Consider the following 17,028-nt stretch of genomic DNA (forward strand, 5'->3'; position numbering starts at 1 on the left):
GAAATACAGTACTCGGGGAGTTTGGGGATCTCTGGAGAGCTTATTGCTGCCACTTCAGATCCAGGGATTTCAGAGCTGGTGCCTTGTCGTCCTTTCTGTGAGCAGATAGCTGGGCTTAAAAAATTAAAAGCTGAACAGGTGCAGTGACCTAGATATATTTAAACTTAAAAGCTCTCTGAAATAGCCATCTTCCCATAATTGCAGAATCCATCCAGATGCATCAGACTTGAAAGAAAACATTTTGAACCTGAATCAGAGCTGGGTTACACTTGAGATTCTCAGATGGGAACAAATATGCTGATGAATGTGCTTGCAAAAATAAGGAGGAGTAACTATGCTGGCTAGGGCTAGGTTTTGCTGGCACCTGTGCAGGGTGAATCTTCTGCTCTGCAGTGTACTTGCACTTGGGTTAATTTCTAATCTTCCACTGGTTAATCTTGCTTCATGATTTGAATTTATAGTTAGCACCAGTGGTAGCTTTATGCAAAGGTTAAGGGAAGATAGTCCCTACTACATCAGTTTACTTCAGCATATTTGCCATTTTTAGGCCCAGTCATGATGGACTGAGAGTATCCAGTTTCAGCTGAAGCTGGAGGGACTCGTGCGAACACATATTTCTGCCATTGCCCTACTTGATCCCCCCCCTTTCTACCTTTTTTTGAGACCTTGCATTATTTTCAGGCTCTGGCCTGGCTTCTGAGGGGGGAAATGCTTTTTGAACTCTCAAAGCCCGGAGCATAACTTTAACTGGATGATTTTGCCAATGCCTATTCAAAGAATGAAGGGCAGACTAAGAAATGTTTGTGGTTTGTAATGGAAAGCATGCATTTATAAGCTCATCTCTCCATACACAACAGAAGGTGCTGTGTTTGGAAGAAGAATGAGGTATTCGGGCAACTGAAGGACTTAAAGGACAAAGTGCCCAGTTTGTACAGGGAGTTGGGATGACAAATGCATGTAAAAACCTGTGTACTACTAAGTACAACTCTTTGTCCTTGTTAAAAGCCTTGACTCTAAAATCACCATTTGCAACTCTGCTGTCAGTCCCACAAGTACAACTTGCTGACAGCAAACCTCGTGGCCTGTATCACAGACCTGCACTGAGGCTGCAGCCTGTGAACTGTTCTCACTTGTAAAAGTCATAAGGACTTACTGGTTTGCAAAGTACCTGAGCCTTTGAAACACCCAAATGCTGAACTAGGAAACAGATCATCCAGGGTATTCGTTAGTATTTGGCAGCGGAAGGGCCAAGTGATGCTGGCTGTTTCTTACACCTTTGTATCTTTACTTCACAGTCTCGCGTTCAACGGCATCACAACAGAGGGAGGCAAAAGTATTGCTGAAGCTATGCAACAGAACGACTCTGTGAAAATATTCTGGTAATTGACAGTGTGGTCTACTTCTCCTCCTCTTCTTTCTCCAGAGAAAGTTGCAGCCTAATTTTATTTTCTCCAATCCCATTGCCTCCTCCTACTCTCCCGTCTTCCTTCTCTCCCTCCCCCCATCCTCCATGCTTTCACTACCAGCAAGCTGTAAGATATATCCCTCTGGAAGAATGTGGACATGAGTAATGGATCAGCAGCATGTGTCCTTTAGGACACATTCCAATATCCCAATGTCATGCTTCGCTCTGCTCCCTGCATCTTGCCTTCCCCATCTTCTCTCACTTCCATCATCGGAAGTAAAGTTCTTTGTCCTCAGTTTTTGCACCTCTTCAGTGTTGTCTCTACCTTTTTCCACCACACTTCATCCACCTTTTAGACACTAAAACATCATGAGAAAGTATGATTAGAACATTGCTCTGAGAAATAAAGATCTGATACTCTTGTCTCTTTTACCTCCAGGGCTTCTCTTCGTTATCTCTTTGTGGCCAGCCTTTAGAAATTGCTCAGAGCAGGAACAGCACATCCCCCTTTGGCTGTCTAAAGCTAAGTCACAGACAAGCTGGAAGAACAGGGGGATGAAAAATAACGATAACATCCTAAGTGAACATTTTCTCTCCCACTTAGGTTGACTAAAAATGAGCTGGATGATGAGGCAGCAATGAGTTTTGCAGAGATGCTGAAGGTCAACAAGAAACTGGTGCATTTATGGTGAGTTACATTCCACAGAAGCACTGGCTCTTTGGCAGTCACTGCATTAAAGCTTCACCTTCCAAGTCTATGTAGGTCACAGTAAGCTTTCTGTGCATGGCCTGGATGCAGCTGGCTGGTTGTAGACAGTTCTAATGGAAAGTTAATAAAGCTGCTGTCTAGCATTTTGAACCTGCTTTCATACAGGGAAAAATTTAAGCTGTTTGTGTGTCCTGGTAACTTTCGAACTACTAACTGATTTAATCTCTCCTTAGGGGAACAGTACTAGCCTCAAACACAAAAGTTTCAAAAAAATACAGGCAGACAGCTAGAATAGAATTACCTTATTATGATTCTTACTATTTATCATCATACTATGAAAGTAGCGAGCTCAACTCTTACTCTTCAGCCAAGAACCTACATGACAGACACTTAAACGCATGTCCCATTTGCCTAATGTTTTCTTCTAAGGCTAGCACTTTCACTCATGCAAGACACTCATCTGTAAGACATAAATCCCCAGGAAACACAGGATTATTTCTAGCAATCACAAAGAGACTTGTTAAACTTCTAAGAAAACACAGCATTGGCTGTTCTAATCCAGACGCTCACAAGAATTTGTCCATGGATGGGGTTGGGCAGATGTGGTCTGTGAAACAAATAGCCGTCCATTCATTCCAAGCGATCAAGAGAACATAATAAATGGAGTCCCTTTACAAGCTTATACAAAGACTTTGCTAACCACACTTTAGCATTCCCTGTATTAATTGCAGTTCCTGCCCCTTAGGAAGCGTGCCGGTTGTCAGAGGAGCAAAGTACTTGTAGCCTCTTTTGAAAGCACTAGTAGCTCTGGTGCCCATCACCCTGAAGATAAAGGGGAGGGGGCCCCTTGATTTCTTTGCACACAGCTGCAGATATGCTTCACTGAGCAGTTTGGTTTGAATTTGTAATAAAACTTTCCCCATTCAAAGCAGGCACAGTAATCCAGATACATGTCTTTACCATGGTTCAGTATTGTCCCAGGGTTTCTGCCAGTAGACAAATTTATATCGTACTTTGTTGGTTATACCAATGGATACCTCCAAAAGGTGGTGACCTATATAGATAGTTGAACTTGAGGCACAAAGTGTTTTTCCAGTAGCTGAAAGAATCTACTGGATTCCTTTGCATTTTGATTAATTTACCAAGTGCAGAAAGTCCTTTAACAGGAACGCATCCCTGCTTCCTTCCTTCCCCCCCTCCCTCCCTAAGAGATCATTCAATTAATTCCAGTTTTCAGCCTCATCCTGAATCCTGTGGGATTCATGCAGCCAGTCATATAGAATGGCACAGCTATGGGGCACACCATGGTAGACTGAAAGGTAAGTATTGAATTAGGCTAGGCTGATGAGTATTTTTATACTTATGCAGATGAGGGGGCTTTGTTAATTTTTAGCTAGGGGCATGGTCTACAGTGGTTAATAAGAACTACCTAATGCTCCTTCACTTCTGCTACTTGAGGATCTTTTGTTTCTTTTCTTTCCCCTCAGCTCAGATTAGACGTACTTTATAGCTGCTAATGTGGCTTCACTGGGACTTGCACCTGCTCATACCAGAGTCAAATTCAGTGCCTTATTTTTCAAAGATCTTGCTGGTCTGATAAACAAGACAGGAGGATTTGGCAACGTCTAGATCATAACTGCTAAAACACTAGGCTCAGAATTTTCTGTACATCACTTAAAAATGTCTCACAGTGTTCTTAATAAGAAAACAGAACTAAGAGATTAGTCTGTCTCAGAGTCTAAATATCACAATCCTATACCAGTTGTAAACAGTTCTCAGCAGAAATTTGTCAGCTCTGTAATTAAGCTCAGTATCTCCAGAATGCAACCACATGCAAGATTAAAAGGAAAAGACTGATACTCTGGGTTCTGTTTCTGAAAGTGCACGTGGGGCATTTGACCAATACTGTGTACCATCCTCACAGAAATCATAACCGTCTTCTTGTGGCAGACAGCTTTGCTCTTTGATGTCAAGCTAAGCCTAGGTTGTGCATACACTGTAAATTAGTTTGCATGTTAGTTTGACATGAAGTGCTTTCTTTTTAGGCTTATCCAGAATCAAATTACAGCCAAAGGGGTGAAGTACCTCAGCGAAGCTCTCAAGGAGAACACAGCTATAAAAGAAGTCTGGTAAAGATCCCCTCCTCAAAGGCTCACTTTGTAAACTTTCTTTCCCTTTAAAACACTTTTGGCATTACTACTTTCCAGCCTAAAAAATTCAGAGCAAGTTTATGTGAGGCGGGGGTTGTAGTTCCAGCTGTGGGTTTCAAATAGGTAAAAAGCCTCTGTCATTGAAACACTTCCCTGTGTATTACGAATGTCAAGCAGTTTTGTTAGTTCACATCTGTCTGTACCACTGACTTGCAGAACGTGTACGTTTGCAGAATTGGGGCCTAAATTTATAGACCAAGTTTGCTTTTCCTGATTTATTTTTAAACTTCTGAACATGTTCATGCCTTTCAGGAGCTCTATCCCAACAAGCAGGAGGTGGTTATATTTAATTAGCAGTACTAATTTGGTTCATAGAATTTGTGCTTGGATTTTCTTTGGGTGGTGCTCCAAACACACTGAAAGTGCTAAGCTTACAAGAAGATTAACTTTTTGTAAGATTTGCTTGTTTTAGATTAGGTAGGCATCACATAGTCACACGCATATTGTAAGGCACAAAGCCAAATTCCACATTCCTTCCCTCACCTCAGGGAGCTCAGGAGTCAATAGAACTGTGCTGGTTTTAGCACCGCTGCTTTATTATTGAACATGAAATTTATTTTTAAATACATATATTTGTTTTAGTGAAAGGACACTGAATTCTTGCTTAGAAAGATGATGACTCACTATCTGACCAGTGGGTTCCCTAGAGATGTGGAAGAGATGCTTTTTTCAAAGACCACTGTCAGCTTTCTTCTAGAGAAGAGGCATCAATTCCCACTTGAATCATTCTGAATCTTCAGACTGAAATCTGTCTTTTGATTCTTGCTTGAATTTTCGGAGGTGTTCATTAACCCCAATAATTTCATAAGTCTAAATGGTTTAATAGATTTCAACGTTTCTGAAAGCTGCACTTTTCAGGCTGCTCATTTTCAGGGGTCTAAGTATCAGTGTAGATTAACTTTATGTAGCCAGACTTGAAAATTTTGCTGTAAGTAATTTCACATTAATAATGCCTGAGCCCTTAACAGAGTTTTCTTCCTGTGTTGTCACGGAAGACACAAAATGCTCTGAAGACTATTTAAATTTCTTTAAACTAGTCCACTGCATGGTAAGAACCTTTGTCAGCTATATGCTGCTTGCTGAAATGCAAACAGCTGGGTATCCAACACCGATTTTAGTACAGTGAAGTTTAGGCATTAGTTCAGTTGTTATTTCTGAAGAAGTGGCCTTGTTCCTCATATGTGCAGCAGGAAGAGCAGTGCTGTAGCCTGTCTCGAGGCCAGCTCCCAACCATGTGCCCTTGAGAAGCAGGCAGCTCACACAGCATTGCAAAGCTGTGACCTCTGCTCCAAAACCTTGGAAAAATAGAAGATGGGCAACAGTCACTACCTTCCTTACTTTCACATCCCTTTTATTTTTCACCTCCAGTTTGAACGGGAACCTGATAAGCCAGGAAGAGGCCAAAGCTTTTGAAAGTGAAGAACGGATCATTTGCTTTTGAATGAGGACTTTCCCATTTTGACAAGCTTCGTGTTACAAAGGTTACTCCTGCACTTGGACTGCAGAGTGTATAAAGGCGTACATCTGCAGTGCTCGTGGCAGCTAAGCATGTATCTCTCTCCTGCCTTTTTATGAACATGCTGCGCTCCCTCAGCTCCGTCCCTTGCCCTGCCTGTTATTCTTAATCCTTTTGGTGAGTGGGAAGTTGCCTAGGTAAATAATTAATGTTTGTATGGTGCTTTGAAGGTGAAATGCAAAGTGTTAACAGACCAAATCCACTAGCAGGTGTATGCATTTTGATAACTGAGTTTAGATTTGTTCTGTACACTGATGTAAATAATCTCTAACTTATTCATATACATAAATATACACACATAGGTGTATATATATGCAAGAAAGGGTGCAAGATGCACAAACTCCACAAGCTTACAGTATTACCTGCCTCATAACTGAAAATGAATATACGTAGCTTTACTGGAAACATAATCCATGTGTAATAGTTGCATGGTACCAATGTTTTCAACATGAATACCTTCTTCCTACCTAGAAATTAGGCCCTTATTTCTCCACTGACTACAGGCAGCATTGTAGACACTGCTTGCCTTTTTTTTTTTTTTTTTTTTTTTTTTGAGAAATGGATACATCGGGCTCAGATTACCTTCAATAATATTTTTCTCCATATTGAAGCCAATAAATTTTCTTTTCTACAACCAGAAGTCTTTACTGCCATGACTGTAAAAGCATAAAAATGGCAGTAAAACACTTTTTCTTAAAATTTCCTGAGGGCTGCATAGAAACTGCTACCTCCTGTTTTCACAGTGTTTGTTCTGGGGAGGGGGTCTGGAGGTAAATGTGAAATATTAATTAGCAGGCTGTTCATTGCCTTGGCATGGTGCTGGTAGCAATACACCAATATTAAGTTGCCTAGCTTCAGTGGGGAGAAAGGGCAATTGAAAATCAATTGCGTCAAGTAGAAATCCCTTCTCCCAGCAACGTGTAAGCATAGAGAAGGATTGAGATTTGCTTGGAAAGCTTTTATTCTATGCTTGAATTAGTGGAATGAGCAAAGCAAGGGGCAGGTAGCAATGATAAGGACCAGCAAGAAAACATTACCCCCCCCAAATAATTAGTGTTCAGGGAGTGTAACTTTAGATGCCCTTAAAAGAAACCAGTTTGCAAAGGAGTGGGGTATTTGTGTGTGCAAATTACGCATGCTTTATAAAGGTAAACTCAAATTCTACCCCACAGTGTGTACAAGGAACCTAAAATGGAAAAGCATGATCCATTTTCCTTCTTTCTCCCATGTTATCACTCCCCCCTCCCCCCAAACTTTGAGAAACAATTTTCCAGTTGCTGACTAACCCACAAAACCTTGGTAGGCTGGAAGAAGAATCTCCAGTTAAAATGCCAAACCAATAAACCCTCACCTTCCCATCTCCCAGATCTGCCCCGTAAAGCAAAACATGAGAAAAGGCTCGCTTTGTAGGTCAGTTTCTCCATTTCCTACGTGGTAGCAGACTTTCCCAGTCCTCAGTTCTGCCTACTGCCTTCAGCTCCCTAACACATTTTAAAATACTCATAAAGCTTTTCACAAAACCTGCAGTTAAAAAAAGAAAAAAAAGAAGAAAAACAACTTGGTGTTCATTATCTTTCAGTGGCTTTCCCTCCCTGTCCATGGTATCAGCAATGATTTTTCACAGGGAGACAGATGAGGCTTTTACACCGTGGCAGAGGAAAGTCAGCTAACTGGAATGATTTCTGCACCTGAGCTATTTGTTTACTGAAGCAAAAGGGCACACAGTTACAGATGAGCTGGATTTCAATTGCAAAAACATCTGCCAAAGCAAGGCCTTTAAAGACTTCTCAGCGACTTCAACAAATCAGACGCTCATGCACCTTGTCAAAATGTTGTTCCTGTTTTGCCAGCCTGCCCTTATGGAGGGGAGGAGATGAGACACTGGTGCAGAAGGACCTTCACCAGAGGTGTCATTTGCCTGTGTTGGAGGGAAGCGTGCTCCCCGTTTGATCCAATCACTGAATTATTTGCTTGTTTACCAGGTAGAAAACAGAGTTAAAAACTCCAGCTCCTGTCCTCATTTCACTGATAGACTAAAGCTGTACAAAGTGTCGCTGACAGCTCCCTCCAAGCTTTCCAATGCAGACGCTTCTGCCCCTTTTTTGGTTTAGAGCAGCCTTCGGAGCTATTTGTAGCATGACAACAACCTCAACCCTGTTGCAAGCCCTGTTACATGCCCGGCTGTTACAAGCCAGGCATCCAGGGCAGTGTTTGCAGGGCCAGGAGCATCTACAGGGCTGCAGCAGCTAAACACGGCCTCAGAGTAAGTGGTGGCAGGATCAAGCCCAGCTCCACGTAGGACAGACTTGGGCACCGATTATGGTGCCAGTGACCGTGCCAGTCACAGCCACTCATTTCAGAAGTGATTTTGGGCTGCGAGCACTCATTTGGGCTGGGCTAACGGTCTGAGCACAGCTCAGTCTGGCTTTGACAAAACCGAGGGGTTTCACAGCATCTGGCTTCCAGCTCACCCAGGGCAGAGGGTCTGCTTCACGGAGCACGTCACAGCTTTGGGAATCGTGCTGGGGAACCTGGTTGGTGCTCTGGGAGCAGCTGGAGTTTCCTTGGTTATTGGCACAGCGTTTCAGACTGCAGTTCTTTCTTCGTAGTCTTACTGGACTATTTGTAGAGCACATCGGAGCAACACATTTGCAGCTTGCAGCGAGAGCCTCGTTTACTCAAATTCAGAGACAACGGTAATTTTTTTCAGACTTGTTTGTAATTTGCTAAGACATTCTCTGTATGCAGCGTTACATTTTTTCCACTTGTCTGCTGTGATAATAAACAGCTTTTTAAAGAACTTGAACAGGCTGCCTGCAAGTGCTTTGGCTTTGCTGAAGCCCTGTCAAGCAGACGCTTGGCTAGCTCGAGACAGGACCGTGACAGCCTAACTAATTCTGGCTCCAGACGAGAGACAGGAGCTGCCACAGCTGGAGAAGGGCACTCACAGCTGCCACGGTCCGTGAGGGACCTTTCCGGCAGTGGGTGCCAACCCAGTTAGGGGCAGCGAGGGAAACTGCGACAGGGGCTCAGGGACACGCACTCTGCTGCCGTGCTGTGCCACTGTAGTGCTCCTGCCACGCTGACTGCAGGAGCTCTGTGAGTTTCCACCCACCGCTGAGGGTGAACTCTTGCTGGGGTGAGGTGCAACACTTGCATTCGGCTGGTGCAAGCTGCGTGCGCTTGCTGGTGGTGCCAGATAATACAGTGGCCCTCAAGAGAGCCCTGCTGCAACGCAGCGCTGTCCCGCTCTTATCACACAACGCCAGGTCTTCGGGAAAGGATGCTTTTTTGAGCCTGGTTTAATGCTGCTAACTGGGTGTCAGACCTGCATCTCCAGCTCAGACCCCAGTTCAAGACTCGCGGGGTGGTGCAAGGCCACGCAGCCTTTGCTCTTCAGCCACAGCCAGCTCAGGGTCCTAATCCCTCCGTCCCATGCCGTAGGAGCAGCACTGAAGCTGAAGGGCAGCGAGACCCACGCCTGCTTCCCTGTAGTTTCACTCCATTCCCTTACCTTGGTTTGGCAGAGGAAAACAGAAGCCTACGGTAAAACCGTATAAATGGCCACACTCGGGAGCAAAGGTGTCAGAGCCGGGCCAAAGGCAGGGAGGGATGGGTGGCCACGAGGAAGGAGAGGTCACTCGCTTGGTTTTCAACTGATGGAACAAATAACCGTAGCAGCAAACAGCTGCAGCTGTGCACGAAGGACTTACTGTTGCTTTAATAGGTAGAAACAAAATAGCATGAAGCAAAATAGATGAAAATGGAGGCCAGGTCAGGACCTGCCTGCTGCACTCGGGGACTCCCAGTTTACTCACAGGAGATGGTTTCTGTTCCCTTGCTGGGGGCTCTCGGTTGCCCTGTGGGATGGGTGAGGCTTCTAAAATCACGACGTAGCGACAGCGGCGAGTCTTCCCTCGCTTCCCCAGGTGGGGACAAACAGCGAGAGGATGCAGGGAAGGCCACAGGTGCTGGGGAGTCCCCTCTTTGATCCTGGGGAATTTATGTTTGAATCCCCCGTGAATCTCAACTGGGCTGAGGTTAGCTGGTGTTCATTCTCCACTCCCAGAGCTAAACGAGAGGCGAGGGCACGAGCTGCAAAGTTTTGAAATAACTTGCCTCAGGTATGCAGCGGAACTTGAAAGGAGGGATGATGTTTCAGAGAAAGCAGCTTCGGCTTCAGGGGCATCAAGGCATGAGAGGTCAGGGCAGGCGGGTTAGGGAATAAAAACTGGTCTTGTAGCTGGCTGGCAGCAAAAACTACAGCCATCGCTTTCTACTGGGAAAGCAGGGGATGTCCTGCACCCTCGTACGTCCGCACTGACGGGGAGTCCCCGGGTGACTGCACCAGAAAGGAGCAGATTTCTGGCAGGGCTGATGCCACCTCACCCACCCAAGCTCGATGCCTTCGGGGTCAAGCAATGCGTTAAGGCGGCGATACATAAATCCTTGTCACGCACAGGGCCCGCAGCCGCTGCTGGCACCAGGGCTGCTGAACAGGGGGGCTTCCCAACAGCCCCGGGAGGCCGGGACCTTCTGGAGAAAGGCAGAAATGCAAGATGCAGAGATGGGCGCCGAGTACAGGAGGAGAGGAACCAAGTATTTCCCTTGCTCTGGCTGTCCTGCTGGTAACTGCCACCACGTTTTCTCTGCCCAGCAGAGCTGCTAAGGCAGGGCCAAGGGTCCAAATCCCAGCCCTCCCCTGGCCCGGCCCCCGCCCCACACGTGGAACACTTCAGGGTCGTTCATGGGGGAGCGGCTGCGTCACTTCACCGGATGAAACTTTCCTGCTTCGGTGGCTCCTCTCATTCCCTTGCCCCAACCCAGAGCCGCCGGCTTTCACAGCCACGGCCACCGCGCCCCGGCTCGGGCTGCTGCCGCCCCTCTGGAGCGGTGCTGCTTTGGAGGTGTCAGCAAGACAGGGTGGGACACGCTTAATGGGGGCACAACTAAATCATCACGCCCTGCTCACACGCAGCCCCTCCTGCCAGCCCAGCGGGACTGACGAGGAAGGGACGGACGCTTTTTCTCCCAGCTTAGCACCCTTGGCCAGGGACCATTTTGTGCAGTGCTGGCGAGCCTGGATTTGAGCACCTTCGCTGAGAAAGGCGCTTTGTTTCCGCCGTCCCAGCCCCCAGTGCAGGCAGCCGGCCCACGAGGTGGCTGCTGGTGGCATGGCCGAGGGGCCACTTTCACCCCTCCAGCCGAGCAGCTGTGCCCGAGAGCAAACCGGCCCTGGTGCCAAAGCACCCCCTTTGCTCCCGCAGGGAAGAGCGCTGGAGTTCCAGCTATAGCAAACCCTTTGCAAACAACTAAATTATGCCCAACCGCTCGTGTCTGGGGATTCATCCTATACACCAAGGTCAGCAACTTAATTAGCTGCTAAAGCCTCACGACCCACGAGACTTAGACCTCACAGGCTGGAGCAAATGAAGTTTTCATGCTCCCGTTACCTGCCAGACTCTTTACTCCTGAGTTTAGCAGATGTTAATGCTGGCCTGGGTGACTTGTGAAGAGGAAAGCTGCTCCCTTTAGAAGTCACCTAGGTCCGCTGAGGCAGGGAACGGGCGAGGAGACCCCACGGCGGCACGGGGGGGGGGAGGGGGGGAACAGCCCCATGGTGGTTGTTCTCCTTGGTGACAAAGCCTGTCCAGGCTCAGACAGAGGCTTTGAGTTTTCCTTCTGTTCGAAGCTGGCTTAAAGAAGCAACTAGGAGGGGAAGGGGGGGAAAGAAAGGCTTTGTTAAAATTTAAACGCATGTTCAAACAAAGAAATCTGTAACCAGGGTGAAAACAAAAATCAGGGCAGGAGCTCAGCACAAAACATGACTCGAAGAATAACGGGCCAAATCTGGAGAGGCACCAAGCACCTGCAGTTTTGACCAAGATCAGCTGAGGACCCGTCCCCGTGCTTTTAATATCTGCCTCCTCTCCGCTCTTGCCTTTACGAGGAGTGAGTCATCTTGCGTCAACTGAGGATGGGCTTTACACAATTATTTATTTATGTCAAACCCTCCTCCCTACCCCCACACATCCCTGATCTCATCCCCCTCAGAAAACAGATGCTTTATTAAACGAGGGCTGGAAAACACCGTCTCACTTGGCTTTTGCTAGGGCTCCTTGTTGTCTAGTGGCCAGCTGGCGAGGAGATGGTGGGCACGAGCTGCACAGCACCTCACAAGCAGCGTCCTCTGTGGCCTTGTTTGGCTTTTTGGACATGGACACCCCTCTCCCTGCAGGGTGGGGTGGAGCTGGGCACCTCCTCAGCTAAACAAATACTCCGGGTGATGTTCACAGAGACCAGCAGGCTCCAGCCTGAGCCTCCCAGGCACAGACATTGCTCGGGTCTTGTAGTCTCGGAAGGAGAATGAGACTTTCCAGCGCAGGGCACTCAAAAGCCAGGAAGGAAAATGCCCCTGTTTAGCTCCAGCTGCTGCAGGGGACTCTCCCCTCCCTCCCTGCTCTCTTTGCCACAGGCTGCATTGTTTTGCTCCCCTTCCTGCTAAAAGCAACGCTGCATCCAGAAGCGGACGTGGACCACTGGCTGTACCAGGCAACAGCGTGCGGTAGCGGGGCCAGACGCACGCACACGTGCGGCACCACCATCTCACGCTGACAGCCCCTGGGAATGGCCTGGGGCCAGCGCTGCTGCCTGGTTCACCCCTCAGGGCAAGCAACTGGGGGCTGAGGTGGCACGTCCCATGTCCCAGCCGTCGGCGGGAGGGCAGGACATGATACTAACAGATGCCACTAATTTAAATTCCACACATGAAATCCTGTACCTACTGAACTGGAATGATTTCCAGCAGATTTTCCTGATGCGAAGCCAAACATGGCTCTAACTGGTTATCAATTGCTTCCATAATGTGGCTCGAGACCGAGGAGAAAAACACAGGAATTACTGGCAGTGAAGGAATTCAGGCTTCCCAGAAGGCGATTGGGGGGGATAAGTTACACTAGCAAGAGACATGAACACGTTCCTTAGTAATTACATCCAACTCTCTCTTGGTGCAGACTTGAGTAATTCATGCACTAAAACTATCATCTCCCACGGAGAGAATTACGAGGGTCGTAACTGTCGCCATGCTTTAACAATGGGTTCAGCTAACCCTGGCCATACCAGGCGGCTTCTTTCAAAAGTGGAGCAGCCTCAGAGGAACCCAGGCTATAAACCCTTGCATCACGTTCCACCAGCAGCTATTACCAGCCTGCCGACAGACCCCCGGCTGGGAGCAGCACCCTGTTGGGTTGAGATGCAACACACCAACACAAGAGGAGGCGTCTCCTGCCTGGAGAGTGAACTCCTTTCATTTTCCCCACCCACGCTGTGCATAACCTTGGTGAAATGCACTTTGGTTTTGCTCAGAGCGCCCGCAGCTCCACCCCCAACTAGCATAGGGGAAGGGGTGTAAAAACACCCTCTCCCCCCAGCAGCTTTACACTGTACAGCATCCAAAACCTGCGTTTGCACGTGGTAGCCTCAGTAGCACGTGGTTCATCTGTGCCCCCCTCCTCATCTCACTCACTTCTAGCACAAGGGCTGCAACTCCTTAGCTGCTGCTAGGGCAGGCGGGAAGATGCGGAGTAGTAACACAGCCAGCTGGGCCTGGCGCCCACAGCTACCTGCTGCAGGCAGCACTGGAGGCGACCCGATGCGTTCCTTAGCTGCAGCCACTGCCCCGAGCAGAGGTTTCCAGGCAGTCAGCGCCACTGTGCTCTGCCCTTGCCAGGGAGCTCAACTGGAGACCGACCTAATGCTTTCCATGGCTCTGGGCAGAAATTCCCTCCTCCAGCAACGTGTCTTCTGCAGCAGCCTGGTGTAGTAGCCTCCTGCCAGCTGTTTAGGGACAGAGGGGAGAGTGTTGGTGACCATCGGGGACAAGGAAATCCATGCAGGAAACTAAAGGAACGAGCAGCGCATTAAGCTTAGCTTGATGCTTTGATGGAGCTTCCCAGTCCCTAGGTGATGAGAAGGGGCTGTTTACCACCCCCTTGCCCCCCTCTTTTGTCTTTTTAAACCACCCACATGAGTTTCCCACCTCCAAACCTGGCAGCTCTAATTTATGCTAATCTCGAAGGCCATCACGTCTGCTGAGGATCACTAGAGGACACATCAACCAGAGACCCCTTGCCTCCAGCCACCCTGACAAAACAGCAGCTGCATCAGCCCTGCTCTGCCAAGACCACCCTTGGCCAGCTGGATAAAAGCCTGTCACATAGACGCTTTGCAGGATCTGCAAAGAGCGAAAGGGGCTCCGCGCAGGGCCGGGGGCTGGCCTAGAGGGTCTGCACTCCTACCTGCAGAATTGCAGACAGGCGAGATACCACGTTGCTTTTCTAGCTGTGACTATACACCAGGCATTGCTTTTCCTTCCTCTGCTCCAGCTTGGTCTGCAGCACAGACATACAGAAGCTCTGCCCCGCAGCGATGCCTCTTTCACTAATACTTAAGAAAAAAAAAAATCGCCTGGAAGTGTGAAGAAAATTGTGCGTCAAAAGATTTATTACATATATTTGTACATATTTTACATGAATGGAATGTTAAACATACAACCTAAAAAAATCAATAAAAAAATATTTTCATTCATGATTATGTACTGGCAGACCACTGAAAAGAGTACCTTAAACAACTTAAGTCAACTTGCAATCATACTGCTCAATTAAAAAAAAAAACCACAAACATGTTTTATATTAGACATTGCAAATTACATTCCGATTTCTGCTCTGGGTAATGAAGGAAGACATCTTGTCCATTACCGTTGCTCATACGGGTGGCATTTCAGAAGCTAGCACGGAGTTCCCTCTAACTCGTTGTGGGCAGGGTTAGCTCTGCGGGAAGAGGCATATAAAAAAAGGGGACTATACACTCTGCTCCCTACCAGCAGGTACCTGCCAAAGGGTAGGAGAGCCAGAATGAGATTCGCAATCAAGTGATAAGGTTAATGCTGGATCACCACTCGTTCAGTGTGATGCTGCAGCTTTTAAAATTAAGTACTTCGTTAAAGCATCCCCTCTACAGCTAAGCCACCTCCCTTCTTCCTTGAAAGTTATAGTACTTTGGCAATATCAACTAGGAGGGAATTCTTGTCTGTATGGTAACGAATACTTCAGCTTCATCTTAATATATACAGAAAGAGCACAGAATCACACTTTGATGTCTCTTCCTGCTAGCATTTCACACCTTGAGAGCTTGTGACCAGTCATGTTGAGAAGTGTTTACTATTAAATATAACAAATTAGCAATAAAAAGGACAGATTTGAGGGAAAACAAGAGGAACAGGATTCAACAACAGATTACGTTCTTGCAACATCGGGTTACTTACACTTGAAACTCTGCCAGAATCAAGCAAATCCTACTTATCATTGCAAAATCTTTGCCAAAGCACACCCAAGGGCAAAAGTCTCTCAAACGAACATACATAGATTAAAAGCTGCCAGAAAGATCAGCTAGCAGGCTTGCTGCCTTCTACTTCTTGTACATTGGCAACTTATTAGATCAAAAGATAACCAAGTCCAACCCTTTTCAGGTGCAGGATATTCCTACGACTGTTTACCTGAGCAAGTCTTCAGCAACTAGTAATGCCCCACAGTGAGGTCATGTTACAGTTTATCCCGTCATCAGCTCTGACGTACTTAATTGAGAGAGGACTTTACAGAACACGATGCAGTGGCTTGGGAAGCCAGTCGAACTGTGTAGTAAGATAACCAAATGCAACTTGAGACAGCTTGAGAGTAAGGACTGTTTCCCCCCCGCCCTCCCCAACGGGCTAAAACATCTTCAACCTGATTTTAGAAGCAGGTTAATTTATATGGAGAAACATCGTAAATTTTACATTCAGGAAACAAATCCTGGACGTAGTTCTTTCGTGAATTTCTCATGCAGAGTATTTTGAACGACAAGAAGTTAAGTGGTGTGAGTTGATGACACTGCTGCAGGAAAAAGCACGTTTGGCTGGGTTGTAGCAAAACCCCTTACAAGCCTTCCTATTCCAGCTACAACCTCTTACGTTACTTTTGCTGATGCCAATGGAAAGCCTGTCCAAAGATTGAGGGGATACGGCCTAAAAATGTATCATGTCTTCAGCTAGGAAGAGGAGAAGAAATTGATACTACAATGACTTTTAAGCTTGGAAGGGTGGAAAATGAATCATAAAATACAGCACTCGTCAAAAAATGAGATAATCCTCCACTGGCAAAGGTGACCTGGAAGATCCCATAGTAGCACTTCTGCATTCCTGGGTATACAGTAGTCTCTCGGCAGGGAACTCCCAACTGTACAGCAAAATCAGTAGGTACAAAACAGTCATACCAAATTTGCACACAAATATTCTCTTTCAATATGGGAAAGCAGCTAAAATTCACAGAAACTCAGAGAAATCATGGCCTATATCAAAATGAACGTATGCTTTGTTGCTGTCTACGTATAGATAGCAGTAACATTCAAGTGCCATGTTCCCTGCTTTTGGTGGAACACAGAAGAAATGGAGCAAGTTTCTGAAGCCCTCACATGGAAAAGGTGGCATACTAAAAGTGTCCATAAGCACATCTTCTGTATTAGACATTATCCAACCAGAAACACCAAAGATCCACATTTCTGAATAAAAATTATCTTTCCTGCATTTGCTGAGATTTGTGTCTTCTGGGAGTCAGTTTTACCAGCCCTCCAGCCTTTCAGCGAAAAGTTAATTAAAAAGCCAGTGCTCCTAGCATTAAGAACTAGGCTAAATGTATGAATCTCAAGATTAAGTCATAAAACCCCCTTTACATCATCATAAAGGAGGGGAGCAGGGGAAAAAAAAAAAAGTCACAAGCATCCACCCGTGTCTTTGTACATTACCTACACATTTTCCATTTCAAAATACTGCAGTACGCTTACCCTTGAATATGAAAGTTAAATTGATTACAAATAAGACCATCTGTTTTACGCTTTATTCTTCCCAAAAATAAAATACCACAAATTTGCACTGTGCTTCGTATTTTTGCTTTTATGTCCCACTGAACTCATCATTGAATGTAAACGTTGAAAGAAAATCAGCTACCTCCTTCAAAAGGAAAGTGTTATTATAGATACACTGCTTTACAAGAGACAGGACAATGGGTGCCCCGTGCTGACAGTAGCGCGGCTCCCTTGGTATTTTATGGAGTAGGGTTATATACAGTCCAACTCATAGCCACCTCCACTATGAACT

At 46.4% G+C, this 17,028-nt stretch overlaps 1 protein-coding gene across 6 annotated transcripts in view; it reads left to right on the forward strand.

Moving 5' to 3' along the window:
* NOD1 (nucleotide binding oligomerization domain containing 1) overlaps window positions 1-8,634 on the forward strand; it is a 30,019-nt gene extending 21,385 nt beyond the window's left edge. For 4 of the 6 annotated variants that reach the window (XM_075493237.1, XM_075493236.1, XM_075493238.1 and 1 more), the window contains 4 exons: window positions 1,296-1,379; window positions 2,010-2,093; window positions 4,160-4,243; window positions 5,693-8,634. In XM_075493237.1, the coding sequence (XP_075349352.1) occupies window positions 1,296-1,379; window positions 2,010-2,093; window positions 4,160-4,243; window positions 5,693-5,765 (325 nt within the window). In that variant the 3' untranslated portion in view covers window positions 5,766-8,634. Of the gene's footprint in view, window positions 1-1,295; window positions 1,380-1,844; window positions 1,986-2,009; window positions 2,094-4,159; window positions 4,244-5,692 lie in introns of those variants that run through there. The other 2 variants (XR_012774239.1, XM_075493240.1) reach the window with 2 other exon arrangements.
* Window positions 8,635-17,028: the final 8,394 nt, after the last annotated feature.

The sequence above is a fragment of the Mycteria americana genome, chromosome 2 (genome assembly GCF_035582795.1).
Source record: "Mycteria americana isolate JAX WOST 10 ecotype Jacksonville Zoo and Gardens chromosome 2, USCA_MyAme_1.0, whole genome shotgun sequence".
In the NCBI taxonomy this organism is placed as follows: domain Eukaryota; kingdom Metazoa; phylum Chordata; class Aves; order Ciconiiformes; family Ciconiidae; genus Mycteria; species Mycteria americana.